The sequence below is a fragment of the Colias eurytheme genome, chromosome 28 (genome assembly GCF_061535395.1).
Source record: "Colias eurytheme isolate Ceu_HAF_F1 chromosome 28, ilColEury1 Martin Lab GWU primary, whole genome shotgun sequence".
NCBI lineage: Eukaryota > Metazoa > Arthropoda > Insecta > Lepidoptera > Pieridae > Colias > Colias eurytheme.
In genome coordinates, this window is record NC_143007.1 from 2831923 (window position 1) to 2852957 (window position 21035).

A 21035-nucleotide genomic window follows, 5' to 3' on the forward strand; every position below is an offset into this window, starting at 1 on the left:
TAATGGAAATTTGAAACCATATTTGATATTTTTTATAATGTTTGAGTATTCCGTTGTTATGAATTATAATTTATTCTTACAAAATATGTATTAAGTTATGTATTGAAAGGCAACAGATCTATTAATTTAAGTAAATGGATAGCCGATGACTTGCACCCAGGGCCAATTTTACTTTAATAAGCAAAGAATGATCAACATCTTATGAAGGATTAATGGGGTTTGCATATTATTTTCCATAATAATATGTTGTATGCAAGGTCATTTAACAAATTAAATATTCCAGGTTCCACTTTTTCTCGAAATATTAATAAAATCTTAAGATCTCTCCGCATAAACTTTACAAATTATCATACCAATTTATTTTTGGTATGATAATTTGAATTTTCAATACCAATACCATAGCATCCGATGAGGTAACTAAAATAAAAAAGCAAAAATGTTAATGCCAATGTCAAATTCCTTGTCAACTGTCAAACGTCATATATACAGAGGCAATTTTAATGGCTGCTCGTCGCTGTATTTTCATCATTTCAACGTGTGAGAAATAAATAATATTCTATTTAGATAAAGATTAAGTCATAATTATTCCATTCAGTGCTTCAAGATTTAACTCAAAACAAGTGAGATATCAGAAATAACGCGACTCTGTTATTAGCAAGTCAAGTGGAATTTTTAGTAAGGTAAAGTTATCAATAATTTATTTATATTGTCGTTATTTATCAATGAGACGAATTGGAAATGTGTGACTACGTGCCTTAAGACATATTCTGAGACTTCATTTCCACTACGTAATACAAGCTTGGGGGATGTGTATTAATTTTGTTCGTATTATGAATAACTTCTCGTTGAAGGTGAGAATTAAAACGCCGAAAACGAGACAATATATTACATAATTATCATAAATGTTTATGATATATGCAAAAATACTCGTTGGAGATACATATCTTGCATATTCAATCTTAATTTATTAATTGATAAAACAATATTATGTACTATTGTAATAAGCGGGAATATTATCGTCATTGCTCGTAATAGTCTAAACAAATAGTGATTTACACATAAAGATAAAGATCATGCACATTAGATACAGTTAAACATGTTCTGTTATTGCAATAGTATTGTATTATTATAATTCTAATAAGACTTCATTTGAATCTAATAAGAAAGTTAATGGTAGTTATCATAGAATTATCGTAATTAATGCTTGCAATTAGTAAAATTAACTATTCAAAAGATATCAATGCCTTTGCTGCATAATTTAAACAATAAAACAAAAAAACAACCACTTGTTTTCTGTAGCACACAATACTACTTAAATAAATATTTCTCAGTTTGTTATTTTATAATACACTAGCTTACCGCCCGCGGCTTCGCCCGCTTTGTCTAAAACCTAATAAATTATATACTAAAACTTGAATCACTTGTTCTATTAATAAAAACCGCATCAAAATCTGTTGCGTAGTTTTAAAGATTTAAGCATACATAGGGACATAGGGACAGAGAAAGCGACTTTGTTTTATACTATGTAGTGATTACTATAGTTGTTTATTCATTACTATTATGAGGAAACTTACATTTCATATCAGAAAATTAGTCTCTTCATTTAAAAAAAAGTCTTCACACAAACATTTAAAGTAAATATTCTGTATCTGTTTTTATTGTTAAAAGAAAAATAAATTACTTTGTTTTTAATTTTATAAGTAAAAAATAATCGTAATAATAATAAAGACTTGATACTTATCGCATAAAAATAACATGTACTATCTATCCAATTAGAATTATTTATACTTGTAATTAATAATTATACAAGTTGATACTTTTGATATGCAGTGCAGAATATCTGTCAATAATAATCAGTCCCATAATTTGTACCATTTAGGGCCGTTTTTTCAATGCTTGGTTAAAACTTATCCGTCCAATAAAGTATTGCACGATAATATTAAAATGTCACGTAAACTGTCAAATACGGGCAATTAGAATATGTTTCTAAAATGGTAGTTTTATACATTATTCAATGAATAAGTTTTATCCAAGCATTGAAAAAATCGGCCCTTATTTTAATGAATTTTATATTATCCATGTATATAATCTTCTTATATATAAAATTCTCGTGTCACAATGTTAGTCTGCATACTCCTTGAAACGGGTGGACCGATTCTCATGAAATTTTCTGTGCATATCGGGTAAGTCTGATAATCGGCCAACATCTATTTTTCATATATACCACGGGCGAAGCCGGGGCGGACCGCTAGTATGAAATAAAGCTATTGTAGAGTTGTTTTGTTTGCTTGAAACAGGGGTCCAATTTGAAAAATTATTTCACTGTTAGATAGGCTATTTATCGAGGAAGGTTATAGGCTATATATTATCACTCTTAGACCAATAGAAGCGGAGCAATGTGGTAAAACCCTGAGGCACGGCTTGTAAAAGATGATATCAAAACGCTGACCATACTTTTTTCTAATAACATGGTTACCAATATTAATTTTTATTACCTACTAGCGGTCCGCCCCGGCTTCGCCCGTGGTACATGTTTACGTTTTCTCTACATAAGAACCATCCTCGTACTTCAAGGAATATAATAAAAAAAGAATTATCGAAATCGGTTCAGCCGTTCTCGAGTTATGCGCTTACCAACACATTTTGCGATTCATTTTTATATTACCTAAATAATGATTTAGAATAAATAAATATGTAATTTATTTGATGTTAATATACTTACACATTAAAATACATAATAAGTACTCCACATAATGTAGATATTGTAAATTGATAATATAAAAAATGAATCACAAAATGTGTTGGTAAGTGCATAACTCGAGAACGGCTGAACCTATTTCGCTAATTCTTATTTTATAATATTCCTTGAAGAACAAGGGTCCTATGGATAGAAAACATAAACATGCAAATGCAGACAAGCCGGGGCGGACCGCTAGTACACTAGTAAATATTTAAATTAAAATTAAAACCTTTTCATGACATTTAATGAAGTGATTTTAAATATTGAATAACAATGTGCAAAATAGTTTGAAGTGAACAGGAAATGTGATCATGTATAATTTTAGTTTCTCAACATATAGAAAAATATGCAGAAGTTTTTTTCGTTCAATAGAGAATAACATGAAAAAATTGTTACTAAAACTTATATTGTTATGTTTAAGTATTAAAAGTGTTATTTTTATCAAAATACCATTAGTGACAAGTTTACTATAAATCCAATTAGTGATGCTTATTTTAACTTGAAGGTAAATGCGACGTCAATACTATGTGTACCAACTTTATGTTAGTGTGATGTGTGAATAGCAATTATTTATTTTCAGCAACTCAATAATGAATGAAAATACAGATTCGCAGCAACCACCTATAAAGAAAGCCAAATTGGACGAAGCTGATATGTTTTTAACTATCGATAAGTATATTAATCTTATAGAAACCACAGAAAAAACGCTCAAGGTTGTTCTCAATGAGGAAGTATCGGCACCTTTACCTATAACTAAAGTATATGTTGGACATATTAAAGATGTTAAGGCTATTTCGAAAACTGTCTTGCTTTTAAACGAAAAGATGCCTCTAAAAGAATTACAGCATTTGAAGAGAGTGAAGAAACAAGAAATTGTGCTCTGTCAAAGCAGTTATTTAAAAGATATAAGTATTGAGCAGTATATGGAAGAATGTGATGAAAAATTAACAGATACTTTTGATTCTTTCAAAGAAATAGATGTACCGTTGTTACCACCAAAACTGAAATCGCAATTTGAAGATACTAGGAAGTATTGGCCGTGCAATTTTCATCCAGATAAGTATTTGGAAAAATTGTTCAGTGATAATGTGTTTACTGCGGAGGAAAATGAACTGCATAGATTGTATATGCGTTTAGTGTTTGTAGTGGCGAAATGGTTTTGTGAAAAGGAGGGTATTTCTATAAATAACGAGACTAGTAAGGTTTCTACAGATTTAAATGTGACTGTTATTGTTGATCCAAGTATAAACAGTGTTGTCGCGATAGCTACAGATAACAGAATAAAGCATCCCATTCAACATTCGGCCATGTTGGCCATAGACAATGTTGCGCGAACGCAAAAGGGAGGAGCGTGGGATATCGACCATAAACAAGACGATGATACGTTCATAGATTTGGAATTGTTGACATTTTTGAAAATGGAATTTCGGAATATCAAATTTGGGCACAGAAAGTTTGTAAGCAAACGGGATTCTGAAGGTATAGAGGTATCGGAAGAAGGGCCATATTTGTGTACGGGATATTATGTGTACATGTTAAGAGAGCCTTGCGTTATGTGTTCCATGGGTTTGGTTCATGCTAGAGCGAAGCGTATATTCTTTTGTTTCGACAATAAAGAAGACGGAGCGTTGAAGTCAAAAGCTAAATTGCAAACTGTAGCATCGTTGAATCATCACTTTGAAGTGTTTTCTGGTTTTTAATAGCATAGTGTTGGTGTTCGTTGTCTATGAAATAAGATTAATAATGTTTACTATTTTTTACAATAATGTTTGTATTTTTGGCTAAACTTGAAATGATATTCTTTTACAATAAACAATTAAAATAATAGTACAATTTTATTACCATAAACCCAATTATTTTAAGTTTGAACTATGCATGAAAGTAATTCATATGCATTTCATTAATTTCTAAAGCATTATATTATCACAATATTATTAAACAATAACTCAAAAAGTATTGAAACAGTAACTATAATAATATAATATGGTCCATAGACAAAATTATGGTGTATACTTTTCTATTGCAAAACTAATTTGTACAAAAACAATAGAGCATCGTGTTAATGTGATAGAATAACTTGATTGTTTATGAAATTAGCGCACATGGCAGTTCTTGTATCAAGTGCGGTATTGCCTCACATATTATTTACTACTTACTTATAGAATTTTCATCTATACTAATATTATAAAGAGGAAAGGTTTGTATGTATGTATGTATGATTTTCACGCATAAACTACTGGACCGATTTTGATGAAATTTGGCACAGATAATCTTTAGACCCTGAGAAAGAACATAGGCTACCTTTTATTGCGAAATATGTACCACGGGCGAAGCCGGGGCGGACAGCTAGTATAATATGTAGTTACATTCATAACTCTATGTCGCCAAACAAAAAAAATGTACCTTTTAATCGTATCAACACACATCAACATAAGAATTGAAATATTAAATCTACATTTCTAATAGTAGACATTATTAAAACAGAAAGAGGATAATCGTAGAGGATAAACTACATAATATTATTTAGTTGTCGCCTTAAAATTGTAAACACCGCGAGATTGCAAAGTAAGCTATCGAAAAATTGTAATTGGGCTTACAATTTAACGCATTATTTTTCTAAAGATTATAATCTATTAAAGTGAAACCTTTAAATTGTGAATTCATGTGCTAAGGGCACCTTTCCATCTGCAAGAAAACTTCCGCGAGAAACGTCCGACAGTCTGTCTGACAGAAGCTTGCAAGTCTAATTCCGCGTTTCCACCTGCAAGTAGACTTGCATGCTGCTGTCAGACAGACTGTCGGACATTTCTTACGGAAGTTTTCTTGCAGATGGAAATGCGGCCTTATTCTGTAAAATTGTTGAAGTCAGAGTGACAAAGGGATTGAATTGCTACGTGATTTCCGCATATTGACTTTCGCATTTATTAGTATTTATTACACCAGACGACCAGATCTTATCTTTGCTCCAATATTTCACAATAATTAATCAAATTATTTAATATGAATAGTTACAAACGATTTCTCAACTTATCCCTCAGTTAAAATGATTAATTGTGTATACAAAATTAAAAAAAAATGTCAAAAAGGCTACCAGGGACAGTCATTATGGTTTAACCGGCCCTCAATCTCGCATAATTAATTTGACAGTACCTACAATATATTAACTTCTTTATATTTCCCCGCCGTTTTACCCGCATTGCTCTGCTCCTGTTGGTATTAGCGTGTAGAATAGCCTCTAGCCTTCCTCGATAAATGGGCTATCTAACACAAAAGAATTTTTCAAATCGGACCAGTAATTCCTGGGATTAGGGCCTTAAAACAAACAAACTCTTCAGCTTTATAACATCATTATTATTTAGTATAGATTTTTATGAACACATTCTTATCCCACAATAATTATCTAATATAATAGAACTGAAAACTGGCTTTTGATTAAAGTTAAAAATAGATTTAAAATTTGTACAGTCTATACCACTTTTTGTATTTATATTGGTGACTACTATTATGTTTTGATTTTGTATCAAATGTTATAGATGCATATATTATGAGCTATGTTTGTATTTATAGGTTGGTAACATATTATATACGAATCGGTTAATCGGAATGAATAGACGACCTTGCCATTCATTGAATAATTTGTTTGATTGAACTTTACGGGGCGTGTACATGATTAAGTTGTTTATTTATAGCTGTACAGTGTACAAATCTATGGAGTCTGAAGATTCCTGGATTGTTAGGGTTCTGAACCACAAGAGGATAAACGGAACCATTAATATAGGATCACTTTGTTGTCCGTCTGTCTGTCTGTTAAGACCCTTTTTCTCAGAAACGCGTGGAGGTATCAAGCTGAAATTTATTATAAATACTCAAGTTTACATTAAAAAAAATTCATCAAAATACGTTGCGTAGTTTTCAAGATTTAAACATACATAGGGGCGGGCAGACAGAGACATCGACTTTGTTTTATACTACCTATGTAGTTATTTATAAACATGTTTTCCTATCGTTTCTGTGCCTTTTAATTGTCTCACGTGATGTTATTCATAATTATATAATTATTTTACCAATTATTTAAGTATTTGGCCTTCATTTATTATTCGTATTGTGACTTTTTCCCAAAAAATTCGTTAACATTCTAGAACTTATCAGAAAAATTACAGTCTGTTCGTAAATTGAAATGATGTTTCAAAATATTGTTTTCATGTTTTTTCGATAGCACGTGTGTTTTTCATGAATACGATATCATGTATTATAGCTGTAAATTGTTTCTATAATTCAACAGGTTTTAAATATATTAAGAAACTCATAATAATATGTTGTATGAACATTTTACCCAATTACAAAATGTCTATGGTAAATCTATCAACATTATGGCCATAGGCTGTTCTATGACGATTTTTAATCTGTCCTAAAACATTCCGTTGCACCAATTGTAGTGGTCCCCTCATTGTTACAATTTAACTGCAATCCAGAGTCGTGTCGGATTTCTGGCGGTACGCATGCGTCCTATTTGAATTTAAAAAAAAATTAAGCTCATAGTGACAGAATGGAATCGAGATGCGTTCGCGCTATTGATACTTTTTGGTGAGTTTGTTGTCTGTGGTTACTTTTTTTTTGTAGATTATAAATTTGTAATGAGTTTTCTGTTATAAATGGTGTGTCAAGTACTGTCTTCGATAATTAATTGAATTAAAGCATAGTAGTTTATAGCACTATTGGGATATTCCTATTGGAAATATTTCAATTAAACCAAGAAGAGTAGGAATTACTTCAATTAACAAAATAGATTTTTTATTACTTAATAAATCAACCCCAATAGCAATACGTTATAAATTATATAATCCTTTTGATTTCCTAACTAGGCGCTTCCATTATTTTAGAAGCATAATAAATGCCTTAAATCGTCACTATCAAAGCATTTCAAAACGTTTTTCTTTATTTGTTTTTTTTTCTGATAATCTTAGCAAATTCTTACTTCTTCCCTCATAAAGAAGTATTATTTAATTGACTTTATAATTGTTTTTCTTTATATGCAACAGTCAGAAAAAAAAGACACCATAGACAACGCAAAAAAATTCATTTAAAATTCGAACAGTCTAGAATGCAAAACCGCGCCAAACCCACGGCTACTAGTTTGAACCCAATACAATCAATCCCACTTATTATGTTGACAAGCTCTTATACGATGTTTCCTTATTACCTCCACATAAGGTTGATATTCCATAGCGTTGTATAATTGGCTGGTCAATTGTTAAATAAGGCCCTTCCCTTGACGTTTGACAGAGGTGAAATTGAAAGAACGAGCCGAGTCGTGAAAAAGTGTTGTCATATTTATATTTGTCTATGTCTGTTGTTTAATTGGTATTCAACATTGAGATAATATTAATATGGAGTCGATACCGCCTACACCACTTATGTTCCACTCAACATACGTCATGTGGCGTAACTGCACTCAGTCGCTTGCTCGCTCATTGGCGCGAACGTCACGCTCATTTTTTATTTGTTTTAAAGTGAAACGCATCAAATATGCCTACGTGTGTGTTACGATATTGCACAAATAATACAAATAATACGGAAAAGTGCAAAGGAATAACTTTTCAATCAGTAAGTAATTAGATAATAATTTTTAAAACTTAGTTAGAACAAAATTTTTGGCGGGCGACATTTTGCGTCATTTGTCATAGATTAAAAATTTAAGATATGACATTGGGCATGAAATAAGTGTTGTTAGTAATATTTGCTGGCGTATATTTTTATAGTATAAAATAATAATTTTACAATTTAAAATTATTATAAATATGTCATATTTAGAAAAGCATAGACTGGTTGTTAATTGAAAAAAGGTGAAATCATGAAATATGAAAATCAATTACTTAATCACCAATTTTTTTTTGTTAATTGATTTTAATCAATTTTAATTGATATTGTATATAAGCTACTGACTTGAACGTATAATTGAATTATTATTTATTTATCTGCACTAATATTATAAAGAGGAAAAATTTTGTTTGTTTGTTTGATTGTAATAAATAGGCTCATAAACTATTGGACCGATTTTGATGAAATTTGGCACAGACAATCTTTAGACCCTGAGAAAAAACATAGGCTACTTTTTATTGCGAAATATGTACCACGGGCGAAGCCGGGGCGGACCGCTAGTTCAGAGATTAATATTTTTTCTATTCAAGGTTTCCATGTCTGGGTCATGAAGAAAGGGAAAAATGGGTAAAATTTGTCCAAAACAACCGCAGTGAAGAAACCTGGTTACCATCCGATAGAACTAGCATCTGTTCATTGCATTTTCGCGATGAGGATAAATATACCACAAAAGCGGGAAGGCGTATTCTAAAGAAGTCTGCTGTTCCTTGTATTGATGTTAGTAATAATAATAAAATTTTACGGATTTGTTCAAATAAAATATTATTTTAGCCATCACTAACATTATTATTATTATATTTATTTTAGCCGAAGGTGTGCTACAATAGTACTGGAACAATACAAGCAATTTCTGAGCCGGGAAAATGTTCTGAGGATGATGAACTAAATATAAATAAACACAATTTTTACACGGCTTTTATTTTTTTTCTAAAAAAGGCTCAATTTGTAAGGAATGAAACTTCCCATAGCCCATATTGAACCTCCTCATCCTATATTATATGCCAGATATTGTTAGCCGCGCGTAGTAAAGTCAGTTTATATCTAAAATAAATATTAAGTAAGTACAAAGAAAATTTCAAGTCAACGTGCATGTAAGGAGTGGCACCCAATAAAATAGACAGAAAGAAACAAAGTGTCGCCTCTATAGCGGTGAGTCAGTGACATCGCATAATCTATGACTGTCTAGCCGTCATTCGCGCGCCCCGCGCCGCCATCTTGGCGCACAGATTTTGTTCGTGGTGTCTGCTCCATTATTATTATTATCTCAATGGTATTCAACGACAATTTTAATTAAGGCTGCAGTCTAGCAAAATTGCGTTTTCAACAAGTTATTTGACAATTTTTTCCCGGCTAATGAAATGATAAACTGAATTTTTTTTTCTTGTTTATCAATTAGTGTTATATACGCAATGCGCGTGAATTTTTTCACATTTATAAAGTTACTTTATGTTACCTTAATCAGGCCTTAAAGATAAGTCTCTTTCCCCCAAAGACATTTCGAGCTAAGTTTGTGCACTCACTACGTTGCAACCGATTACAATTTACACAATCTGATCAGCGCATTATTATCCTTATATAGTCGTTATTAAAAACTGCTGAATACAATTGCCGAAAAACTTATGATTTTCTTAATTAGGACGTTATAAATTCATTAAATTTCCCATTTTTTGCCTTACAAAATCGATTGATAAATACTGCTAAAAGTTATTTTTTCCATTAATTTATTCGAGTTGGTTGAAGACCAATGAGTATTAATCCTTTAAAAATTTTTTTTTTTTAATTTTGATAATTCTTTAAATATTTAAAAAATATTTAAAATAATAAGTAAAAATCCTAGCGAATTTCTTTAGTCGCGCTCCTTGGGCCGGAGCGTTCTGACGTGTGCTCTACGCTCGATTTTCCTTCATACCGAAGTGAAAGTTGCTCTACTTCATTAAATTTAATATTTTTGTTAATTGATTATTTTTATCTTAGTTTTGTGCAAATATTCGTATTTTTAAACATTTGATTTCGATATGGAAAATAAACGAAAAAAATACGCGTGTAACTACTAGAAAAAAAATTATCTTCGAACATAAAGTTAATGAAACCAAATAGATTGCAAAGGTGATTGGCAACAATTTCTTTATTTTACGGGGTGTCAGTAAAGGGATGTATATTTCTTTAAAACTAAAGTAAGCTCATAAATTTTCTTATAATATAATTTTTTTGAAGTTCCAAAAATGTTTATTTTACGTTTGAGAAATACGAAATATAATATAAACTTGTATTGAGAACTTGAACTTCCCAAGTTCATCCGGGGAAATCCCCATACGGAGAAAATGATTTGTTTACTCCAAAATTGATCCGAGGTGTTTTAATTTTTTCTTCTAGTCATTTTCAACGTAGCGGCATGTTGTTTGATTATTAATTTTGTAACTTAAATACAGGATGTTGGTTTTATATTCTGATCTTACAGACGCGCTGACAAATTTAGTCCACCATTTCTAGTTTAGTCTACCAACTCTAAGTACCAATATTAAAACGAATGGATTATCATCACATCATCAAAACTCAGATGTAATGGAAGATCACAATAACATAGAAAATTCAGTGGGGTTGAGAACTAAACAAACAGAAGTAACAGAGACGCGAAGAATAAAAAAAGAGGACGAAAACAATAATTCGTTGATGCTTTCCCTTTTCGACGTATTGTTAGGGTACATCACCAATCTGCAAAAAACAAAACTGATAATTCCCAATTGCTGATTAAAAATGAAAAACAAATAATCGACAACAGTGGTGAAAATTTGCTGATCACATTGAAACATCCTTCAGTGGTAGCAGATTTACTCATTTAAAATGTATCGGTGAACAGCGTAAAGGAGAGGAGGACAGGAAAACATTATGAATGTGGATGGTGGATTGTATACAGGGTGTAATCGATAAGTATGTGCAGGCGATTATGACGTTATTATTGCAGGTATCAAAAAACTTAAAACTGATATCGAAATTACTTTACCTAATGAGCAAAATGACAATAATAACTTTTTAAAAGTATAACGAGAAATATCTAAAAAATTTACTTTATACACTCCCATATCAAAAAGGGAAAATGGGACTAGTAGAAGTTAAATGTCTAATTCCGGCAAAAGACATGAATGCGGAAAATGCGGTTAAAAAAATTTAATATTTGAAATACAATGCAAAAAATAACACTTTTGTCATAGATAAGAATCATGACTATTTTTTCAAATTCAGGGACAACTAAACGTTGCAGAAGCAGAAGTCTGCTTATTTGCTGTTTGGACTGGAGTGAATCATTCGTTATAAATAGAATATATAAAAAAGTATGTAACGTTTAGGCAAAATAAAATGATGGACCATTATCAAGATTTTACATAAATTGCCTACTGTCAGAATTGATTGATTCGAGACTTCAGCATTCGATGCCCATCAAGGACCCATCCTATATCATTCAAGCGAATGAAAAAAAAGAGATTAATCCAGTGCAACCGATAAAGCATCAGAATGCTAGCAAAAGATTTATTAGGTTTATCAATATTAATCTATATATTATACATAATATAATAAATCTGTAGAAGACGCGAAGACTGACATCCGCGCGGACGGAGTCGCGGGCGGAAGCTAGTCAGTAATAAATATCTTTTGTTTTCATTTGCGTATTTTTCTGTTTTATAATTTTTTAACACAAACATTACATTTTTTTTATTAAATACAAAATTTGTTTATCCGTTTTATTAGTTAAACTGAATAACTTTCACTAAGAAACTTAGGTCGAAAAAAATGTATAGAGTTATGCATTTTGTATGGAAAGCTTATTTTTTTTATATTTCGTCCAAATTTCTTTGTAAAAGTTGATCAGTTATATAAACATGAAGTTGAAGATATCAATAGAAAGTATTCGCAAATTTTGTGTACTGATAAAAAAAAAATCACCCGGTGTAATTTTCACGAAAATTGTTTCAAATTGTCATTTTTGGTACTTATTACGAATATTAAATTATACGAATGATTTAATTTTTAAAAATTAAGTGGAGCAACTTTCCCTTAGTACATTTGTATTATTTACATATAGGATGACAGGATGCATTTGTTTGCACTACTAGACCAAGCCCTTAATTAATAGAAGCTATAATAGCAATGAATTAGAAGGATATAGGTATCGTTATTGTAGAATTAATAAGACCAATGCCTGTTGCAGAAAAACTATCACTTATCTCATTATTATGTTTATAGTTTCAAAAACATGCATTCTAAATTTATTTCTAGGGAAAAAAATATCTGAAAGTTCAGAAGACAATCCTGAAATTTATTTAAGTCTAGCTTTGCCGTTGCGTCCAATTATCTTGCGAGAACTTCGCGTAAAAGCTACCGTAAAGTACCTATTTCCATCCCTTATTTCACTCGTATAAGTTACTAGCTGTGCTCTGCGGTTTTACTCGCATTGCTCCGTTCCTATTGGTCTTTGTGTGATGATATGTATATAGCCTATAGCCTTCCTCGATAAGTGAGATATCTAACACCGAAAGAATTTTTCAAATCGGACCAGTAGTTCCTGATGTTAGTGAACTTAGCAGATCATTTTTAGCAGATCAAAAAAAAATGTGAGTTCTTATCACGTGCAGTTGAGTTCTACAGTTCCTGATACTTTTTAGAAATAATTCTGGCGTTTTTACCTTAAAAAACGACATTTGAAAAAATGATCTGCCAACTTCCCGTAGCAGATCATTTTTAGCAGATCAAAAAAAAAATGTGAGTTCTTATCGCGTGCAGTTGAGTTCTACAGTTCCTGATACTTTTTAGAAATAGTTCTGGCGTTTTTACCTTAACAAACGACATTTGAAAAAACCCGACCTGGACCCAGCTTAACGTGATGCTAAGACGTAATGCTACGACGTGATGCTACGACGTGATGCTACGGCGTGATGCTACGCTGTGATGCTACGGCGTGATGCTACGGCGTAATGCTACGGCATGAGTTACGGCGTGATGCTACGCTGTGATGCTACGGCGTGATGCTACGGTGTGATGCTACGGCATGATGCTACGGCGTGATGCTACGGTATGATGCTACGGCATGATGCTACGGCGTGATGCTACCGGCTACGGCGTGATGCTACGGCATGAAGCTACGGCATGATGCTACGGCATGATACTACGGCGTTTTGCTACGGCGTGATGCTACGGCATGATGCTACGGCATGGTGCTACGGCGTGATGAAATATGACATAAATAAATTTTCTAGTGTTTCATTTTACGCGAGTATTTCTAAAAAGTATCAGGAACTGTAGAACTCAACTGCACGCGATAAGAACTCACATTTTTTTTTGATCTTCTAAAAATGATCTGCTACGGGAAGTTGGCAGATTATTTTTTCAAATATCGTTTTTTAAGGTAAAAAGGCCAGAACTATTTCTAAAAAGTATCAGGAACTGTAGAACTCAACTGCACGCGATAAGAACTCACATTTTTTTTTGATCTGCTAAAAATTATCTACTACGGGAAGTTGGCAGATCATTTTTTCAAATGTCGTTTTTTAAGGTAAAAACGCCAGAACTATTTCTAAAAAGTATCAGGAACTGTAGAACTCAACTGCACGCGATAAGAACTCACATTTTTTTTTTGATCTGCTAAAAATGATCTGCTAAGTTCACTAACATTAGTTCCTGAAATTAGCGCGTTCAAACAAACAAACTCTTCAGCTTTATAATTTTAGTATAGACTATAGATGCGGATTAGATATTATTCTACCATTCAATCAATACTTATGGGTATCAAATGTTTCTTGTGTAGAATAAAAACCACTAACAAAATTAGATCGAGGTTTTTTTTATTTTTTGTTCAATTTTCTCTATAAGCTCCCACGTGTCTGGATGAACAAGTCTTTAATGTCTTAAATAATCGTAAATTCGCTATATTGAAACAAATGTGCCATTCCGATGCAGCTGATAATATTCAAAGGACGTAATTCTAGATGTTTCAGTCATGTGAGACCGTAGTAAATTGACTTGCAGCTAATTGCGTCTTAACAAACTTCGTACGAATGTACTTAGATTGATCGAACTTAAGTGCAATCTGGTTAAAAAAATTAGTGCCCAAAAGACAACTGTTTCCTTGATACTGTGGTTACTCCCTGAAATACCTTTTGTGGATACTTACTAAAAGACCTTAGTTTGTCTGGGCACAATAGTAAATCAATCAGGCATAAGATGCGAAATGCTTTCCCCACTTTCCAAAGAGTTACTAAATCATCTCTGTAAATTATATGCCCATTTGGTTCAAGGTTACTGAAATAAAGCGCATCCATTATCTTTCTTATATATAAAAATGAATCGCAAAATGTGTTGGTAAGCGCATAACTCGAGAACGTCTGAACCGATTTCGATAATTCTTTTTTTATTATATTCCTTGAAGTACGAGGATGGTTCTTATGTAGAGAAAACGTAAACATGTACCACGGGCGAAGCCGGGGCGGACCGCTAGTTGTAAATAGATATGCTCTAAGTTTAAGGACCCAATAATATGTCATATCATGTACCAATTGCGTGATTAAAGCAACCCAATTTTCGTTACAGATCACGTGACTGAGCGAGAGATACAAGATCCAATCGGTGCGACAGGGACGGGTATATTTCAATCGGCTGGTCCGTCGAATTCATTAATGGGAACATTTGATGTTGTAATGAAGATATTTCCCCAGGAGCTGCGGCTTGTTGATTGACTAATTCTTTTGGGCTTCCATTAATGGTGAGGGAATTGGTATTTACGAGCTTGGTTGTGTATGTTTTACGTATAAAAATATCGTACATGCTACATATTATGTACATGTAGGATAGCACACAAAGATTCTAGGAAATATAAATTACTAGATTTCCGCCCGCGGCTTCGCCCGCGTTTTCAAAGGAAAACCCGCATAGTTCCCGTTCCCGTGGGATTTCCGGGATAAAACCTATCCTATGTGTTAATCCAAGTTACCCTCTAAATGTGTGCTAAATTTCATTGAAATCGGTTCAGTAGTTTTTACGTGAAAGAGTAACAAACATCCATACATCCATACATCCTTACAAACTTTCGCCTTTATAATAGTATTAAGATTAAGATTAAGATAAGATATATTGTTTCTCCTTAAAGCTCGCGTACTTAAAAATAGGCACCCCTTAATTCTGATTTTCGGATGAAAAATGAATTATGTGCCATACGAATATTCAATGACTAAATCCAAATACGTTTTAAATCCAAATAGTTTTAAAGTTTTAAGCGATACGTGAATACGAATAAAGTGCATCAGCATTCAACATGAAAATGTAAATATTGAAAAGTACTTTGAAAGGGTAGGATTATGTGCTTTACCCAAAAAGGTTTCAGTTTAGTTTAAACATCTACACGTGGAGTTTTAAAACAAATATTTGCAACCAGGTTTTGATACATTTTTCCTAAGGTTTTTTTTAAATCTTATTTGAGTATAAGGGCCGATTTTTCAATGCTTGGATAAAACTTATCCGTCCAATAAAGTATTACACGATAATATTAAAATGTCACGTAAACTGTCAAATACGGGCAATTAGAATACGTTTTTAAAATGGTAGTTTTTTACATTATTCGACGAATAAGTTTTATACAAGCATTGAAAAATCGGCCCTAAGAGGAATTAATTTGACCACTTAGTGGGCATATAACTAATACCCTATTATCCTGTCAGTTTAAATAATTAGGGTATATAATGTAGGTCCCGCAATACACCCTCTAATTATATATTTAGGTTAACAATCTGAATATGATTTGAATACGACTGTACAAGGTTCCTTATATGTATAATGTAGTATTGGAGTTTGGTAGTAGTAATATGATATGAAAAGGACTAAGGATCCTGATATAATAAATTACTCTCCTTCTCAATTGTAAATGTAGTAGTAAGAGACTTCTAATTATAATTATATTCTCTTTATTAATGTGGACTTATTATCTGCCCTATTGAAAATGTTAAAACATCATAGATTAGCAAGTGTGGCTTTGTCTTGCTTCTTTGCCATATATTAACTCCTAAAGAGCCAGGGCACAGAAACAGTGCGATATTAATGCGGATATTTAAAGACCTGATCCCCGAAGAAGTAATTCATATTTAAGCAAATAAAAGGTTATTTGAATATCAAACATGAGTCAGTTCGATCTTATTTCCAAGATCACATCACAATTATTAGGAATTCTACCAGTTTCCGATGATTCGCAAAAAACAATCGGATGACAATGAAAATTAAAACCATTCCATGAAAACATGGCGTCACTGAATTCGCCACAATCACTCTGCGAAGCAACCTCTTAATTGTCCCAATAAATATCAATTAAAAAGCCACGACGAACAAAATGATTGCCTTAAATTGTGCTCCTGGAAGCGAACCTTATCTTGGAACGTATCTTGAGATGCTTTGGAAATGAAAATATGTATGAAAAATGTTTCGATTTTAGAGGCAGGTGTTGAAAGAGATATTGGCTAGAGTGCGCACGTCGTGCTTTAAATTTACAAAAAGAAGAATATGAAAATTTGTTACCATTTTCAAATTTAACTAAACTATTCAGCATTTGTCATTTAGTGTCCGTACGTTTTTCAGAAGGTTATGGGATGATTACATTATTCGTTATAATCGAGCCTTTTGTAATGTCTTCCATTCTATATGTTTTCTATAGTAGTATGTTCATCTATTCTGTATATTTTAATTGGATTCATGAATATAGCTAAGCATACTGTAATGGTATGTTCAAAAGCCTGATATATGCAATTGTGTGGATAATGGCTATGTTTTTATTCAATGAAATGAAATTATTTAGGTAAGTCGTCTTATTTCTAAAACTATACCATATAAAACAATGTCTAAAGAGATCTCTACGACCTTGTTTCGTCGTTTAATCGTGAATTTTTCGCAGTCAGGCTTATAGTTTTGACCTATTTAAATCTTAGGAAGTATTATGATAGTTGATATATTTGGAGAAACGGAATATATACTTCGTTTCCTTAATTTGCTTACAATTGCGGTTTGTTATATGTCCTTAAAGAATTAAATATCTCAGAACATACAGAACCAAAGACCAGACAAAAGGTACCCAACGCGTTGACCCGTCGTTGCATGACCCTGCCAAGTGATCCCAATACTCCGATGCTCGTGCGCCATTGGCCAAGGAATTAACGACACTTATTCGTATGCCCGCTACCAATTTAGCAATAGAAGTACTCCATACGCCGTCCACGAATTTAACGTTCGCACCGGAAAGCGGCATTTTCGTGGCACGACGAGGATCGCGTACAAAATGGTAGACTAACATGCGAAGACGGTAGTGGTGAGGCGCATGCGAGTAATATTTTCGCCAATATGGCCGGTGATGTGTGAACCTTGCGAGCACTGGACTCGATCCTTGTGGATGCATTGTGTTTGGACTAGGACGGTTTAAGGTGAGGGTTCTGTGTTCAGTTCTGGGTGGAATGGTAATGTAGATTGTGGATTTTTTATTTGATCCAGGTGGCTTTGATACTTGGAAGTTCTGCTGGGTAAGACTTGGAAGAATTGCTCTATAGGTTTTGAAATTATAGGCATTATAGACATATTCTTAGTTTAATCCAGTTGGAAATCTATCTTTTCGCAACAAATTTTGTTATCTCAGGTTTCATATTTTTTTAAGTATCATCATCGATCTTGAAAAAAACCTGTCTGTGTTTTAGTCGTAAGTTACACGTTCCTCATTTCATTTTTTTTGTTATTTTGACGGTTTTTAATTACGACAGTAATTGTTATTCACGTATTTTAGTTTGGAATTAAATCGTTATTTCCATTATTAAGGTTTTTTTCACTATTCTGAAGTTATTTTATTGATTTAACACGAAAAATAATTAAATAGCATAGTCAAAAAATTGTCCAGGAGTTTTTATATACACATGGATATTTGATCGCACTGTTTCTATCACCACAATTTTGATCTTAATATCTTTGTATGTACCATGTTTTTATGCAATAAATGATTTATTTATTAATCATGCGCCCAAAATCGATTTCTGCTATTTTCCAATATGTATTGCCATATCATATTCTACCTTAGTTATTTTCTGAGCAATATCACTGGAAGGCCTTAGAGATTCGCCAACTTGATTGGGTTATTCATATTATTATTGGCAATTTCGGAGACACGATTCGATTTCAGACATTTTCATATTCTCTATTTCATTCTATTTTAGTTGTTTGTCTATTCAGAATCGATTTTGTTTATATACTGGCTTTAAATTCCAAGGTTTTGTTGTGGTTTTCAATTCTATATAAGCATATGCAATAGGCTTTTCATTTTTCACTGTATCTGCGTATTGTGATGATATTGTTTTTGCACAATGAAGACTTTTGCAATGTTTGAACATTATTGAGAATTGTTAGAATAGAAACTCTAAAAAGAACTAATTTTTAAGTTTGTTTTTGAATTTTTAATGTTGATAAATGGGATTATCTGAAGCACCCGTGAAAAAAAGCTACTTGGGTTACGTAAAAATCCTACTGATTTAAAACCATAGTAGTACACATACATACCTCTTCTCTCCATCTTTTTATTAATCAGCAGTATGAACGCCAGAACAAAGTCATTTAGAAGCGCAAAAAATTATTTTACAAATAATTGTGCTTTTCGAAAGACGTTACGTGAGTACTGAGTTCGTTTTGCACTAGCAATAAGAAATTTATTGTTTTGTACTTTTGTTATTCAAATAGTAAGCATCTGGGCCGATTTTTATGAAATTATGTACTGGGCAGGTCAGAGAATAGGTAGTTAACAATTTTTATACTGCTATGTGATTATGATGTACTGACAAAAAAATGTTACGTTAGCTATCATTGTTGCAATATATATGGGGAAATGTACTTCAGTTTAATTATTCTAACCTAGGCTTCTTATTTTGTCTTGCGTACCTCGAAAATTTATGCTGTGAACAGATTAAAAAATTAAATATTTATTTAGTTTTTGGCTCATCAAAATTACCACGAAGAATGAGAAAAACAGATCTCTTGATAACACTCTGTAGGTTGTAACTATACATTCTTGAGTACCTCCTGAACAACTGCGCTTCATAGAGTCTAATAGAATAAAAGTCTGAATTGAACGAGGAAATTGTTTCCTTCTCGCTCTATTAATTTATTGGCGTGGAGCCTTGACAGTTCGTTAAGTGGTCCATTGTGCGGGAAAAAGACGACGGTATTCGCTCAGCTTCTAAGAGATGGATAATTGCTTTTAAATTTGCGAGAATTGTATCGTTGACTTTTTAAATGATTTGCGTGTGTTACAATGATTCCAGCGATGTTTGTGTGTTTGAACGTTTTAAATATGAAACCCAAGGAAAAAATATTGATGCAATATAACTGTAAGGAAAATAATTCAAATTGAACATTTAGCGATTCAAAACAGACACAAGGCTTTTTTCTGATACGTTAAAACTAAAATATCAAAAAAAAATTGTTAAAAATTGGCCCTATGTAATTTTAAAAACATTCTTAGTCCATCAAGCTGTTATCATAGTGAAAAGCTTAATTTTAGCCGTAAAATATTCAAATAACGGACAAATTTTACTGAAATATATCTAACGAAAATTTTGATAGCAATAAACACTGCACAGAATTACATTAATTTTATTTGTAGGCCACAAAACTGCTGATCTATCTCATTACATAATATATTTATTACTTTTATCCTACATTTGTTTGATAAACAAACACTTTGAACTCACATTCGTATGTATTTGATTTTGATAAGCATTCTTCGATGTATTTTTCTATATAAATTATTATCAATCAATAATTTAAATGATGACTAGGGCTTTTATTTATAAGTACTAATTGTCCTTAAATCCTGTATATTGCTAATTTCTTAATGTGTAAATTAAATTACTGTTTAGAAGTCAGTACTATCGAATATTTAGTTCTGTCTGTAATAAGAAAGATTTCCCTTAAATTTGAAAAAAACCTACCATTCATATTACCAGAAATCCAGCCTATGTTACATTTAACATTGTTACAAAACAATGAACTATAGAATACGTTACTTCTGTTTGTGCCCAGTGAAATTTCTCCTAAATTTCGAAATTCCTACCTTTTCTCGCCTCCAAAAAAATATAGCTTAGTACGTAACCTATTTTACATAATATGTACCTACTCCTAAATGCAGTTTCTTGCCGATTCTTTTCCATAGGTACTGCTCTCCGAATAAATGTTAAAATTATGTTATGACGATTCAAAAGTGCTTATAAAAGAATGTAATTGTGTATGTAATTTAATTAAAAAAATGTTCGTGTTTGAGTTTAAGTGAAAATTGACGCATGTCCCCGTTAATTCCAGGAGCCGTAGCATCCGCCTGTAACCGCAAACCTTTTGCACACGCCACGACCCTGCGTGCCCCATGGAGGCCATGCCCACGCTGCGAACGTATCTAATCGGCAACCGTTTCACGAAGAAAACGTTCCCCGGCCTAGTGCACCACATACAGTACCACCTCTGCAGGTCCAGCACAAACATGCTGCTGAAGATCGAAAACCAGCTGCTCCAGAGACACCGGCAGCGAGAGACCACTGGCATCAAGAAGCTGTATAACTCGTTCTTCGTGCTGTTCTAACCGAAT

General features: G+C 32.5%; 2 protein-coding genes across 3 annotated transcripts; both read left to right on the top strand.

Moving 5' to 3' along the window:
• The first annotated feature begins 539 nt into the window (after positions 1 to 539).
• Positions 540 to 21029, top strand: LOC149896517 (uncharacterized). Of its 2 annotated transcripts, XM_090117752.1 has the most exons (3): positions 540 to 680; positions 14978 to 15149; positions 20756 to 21029. In XM_090117752.1, the coding sequence occupies exon 3, from the start codon at positions 20817 to 20819 to the stop codon at positions 21027 to 21029; it is 213 nt and encodes a 70-aa protein (XP_089973878.1). In that variant the 5' UTR covers positions 540 to 680; positions 14978 to 15149; positions 20756 to 20816. The 2 variants fall into 2 exon arrangements, with proteins under 2 accessions (XP_089973878.1, XP_089973879.1); XM_090117753.1 differs by lacking the exons at positions 540 to 680; positions 14978 to 15149 and adding an exon at positions 17665 to 17844.
• Positions 547 to 4455, top strand: LOC149896518 (tRNA-specific adenosine-34 deaminase regulatory subunit adat3). Its single transcript, XM_090117750.1, has 2 exons — positions 547 to 680; positions 3321 to 4455. The coding sequence occupies exon 2, from the start codon at positions 3331 to 3333 to the stop codon at positions 4438 to 4440; it is 1110 nt and encodes a 369-aa protein (XP_089973876.1). The 5' UTR covers positions 547 to 680; positions 3321 to 3330; the 3' UTR covers positions 4441 to 4455.
• Positions 21030 to 21035: the final 6 nt, after the last annotated feature.

Bases quoted from the DNA above. Each gene is read 5' to 3' on its own strand.
- LOC149896518 (XM_090117750.1), top strand. From the start codon at position 3,331: ATGAATGAAAATACAGATTCGCAGCAACCACCTATAAAGAAAGCCAAA.
- LOC149896517 (XM_090117752.1), top strand. From the start codon at position 20,817: ATGGAGGCCATGCCCACGCTGCGAACGTATCTAATCGGCAACCGTTTC.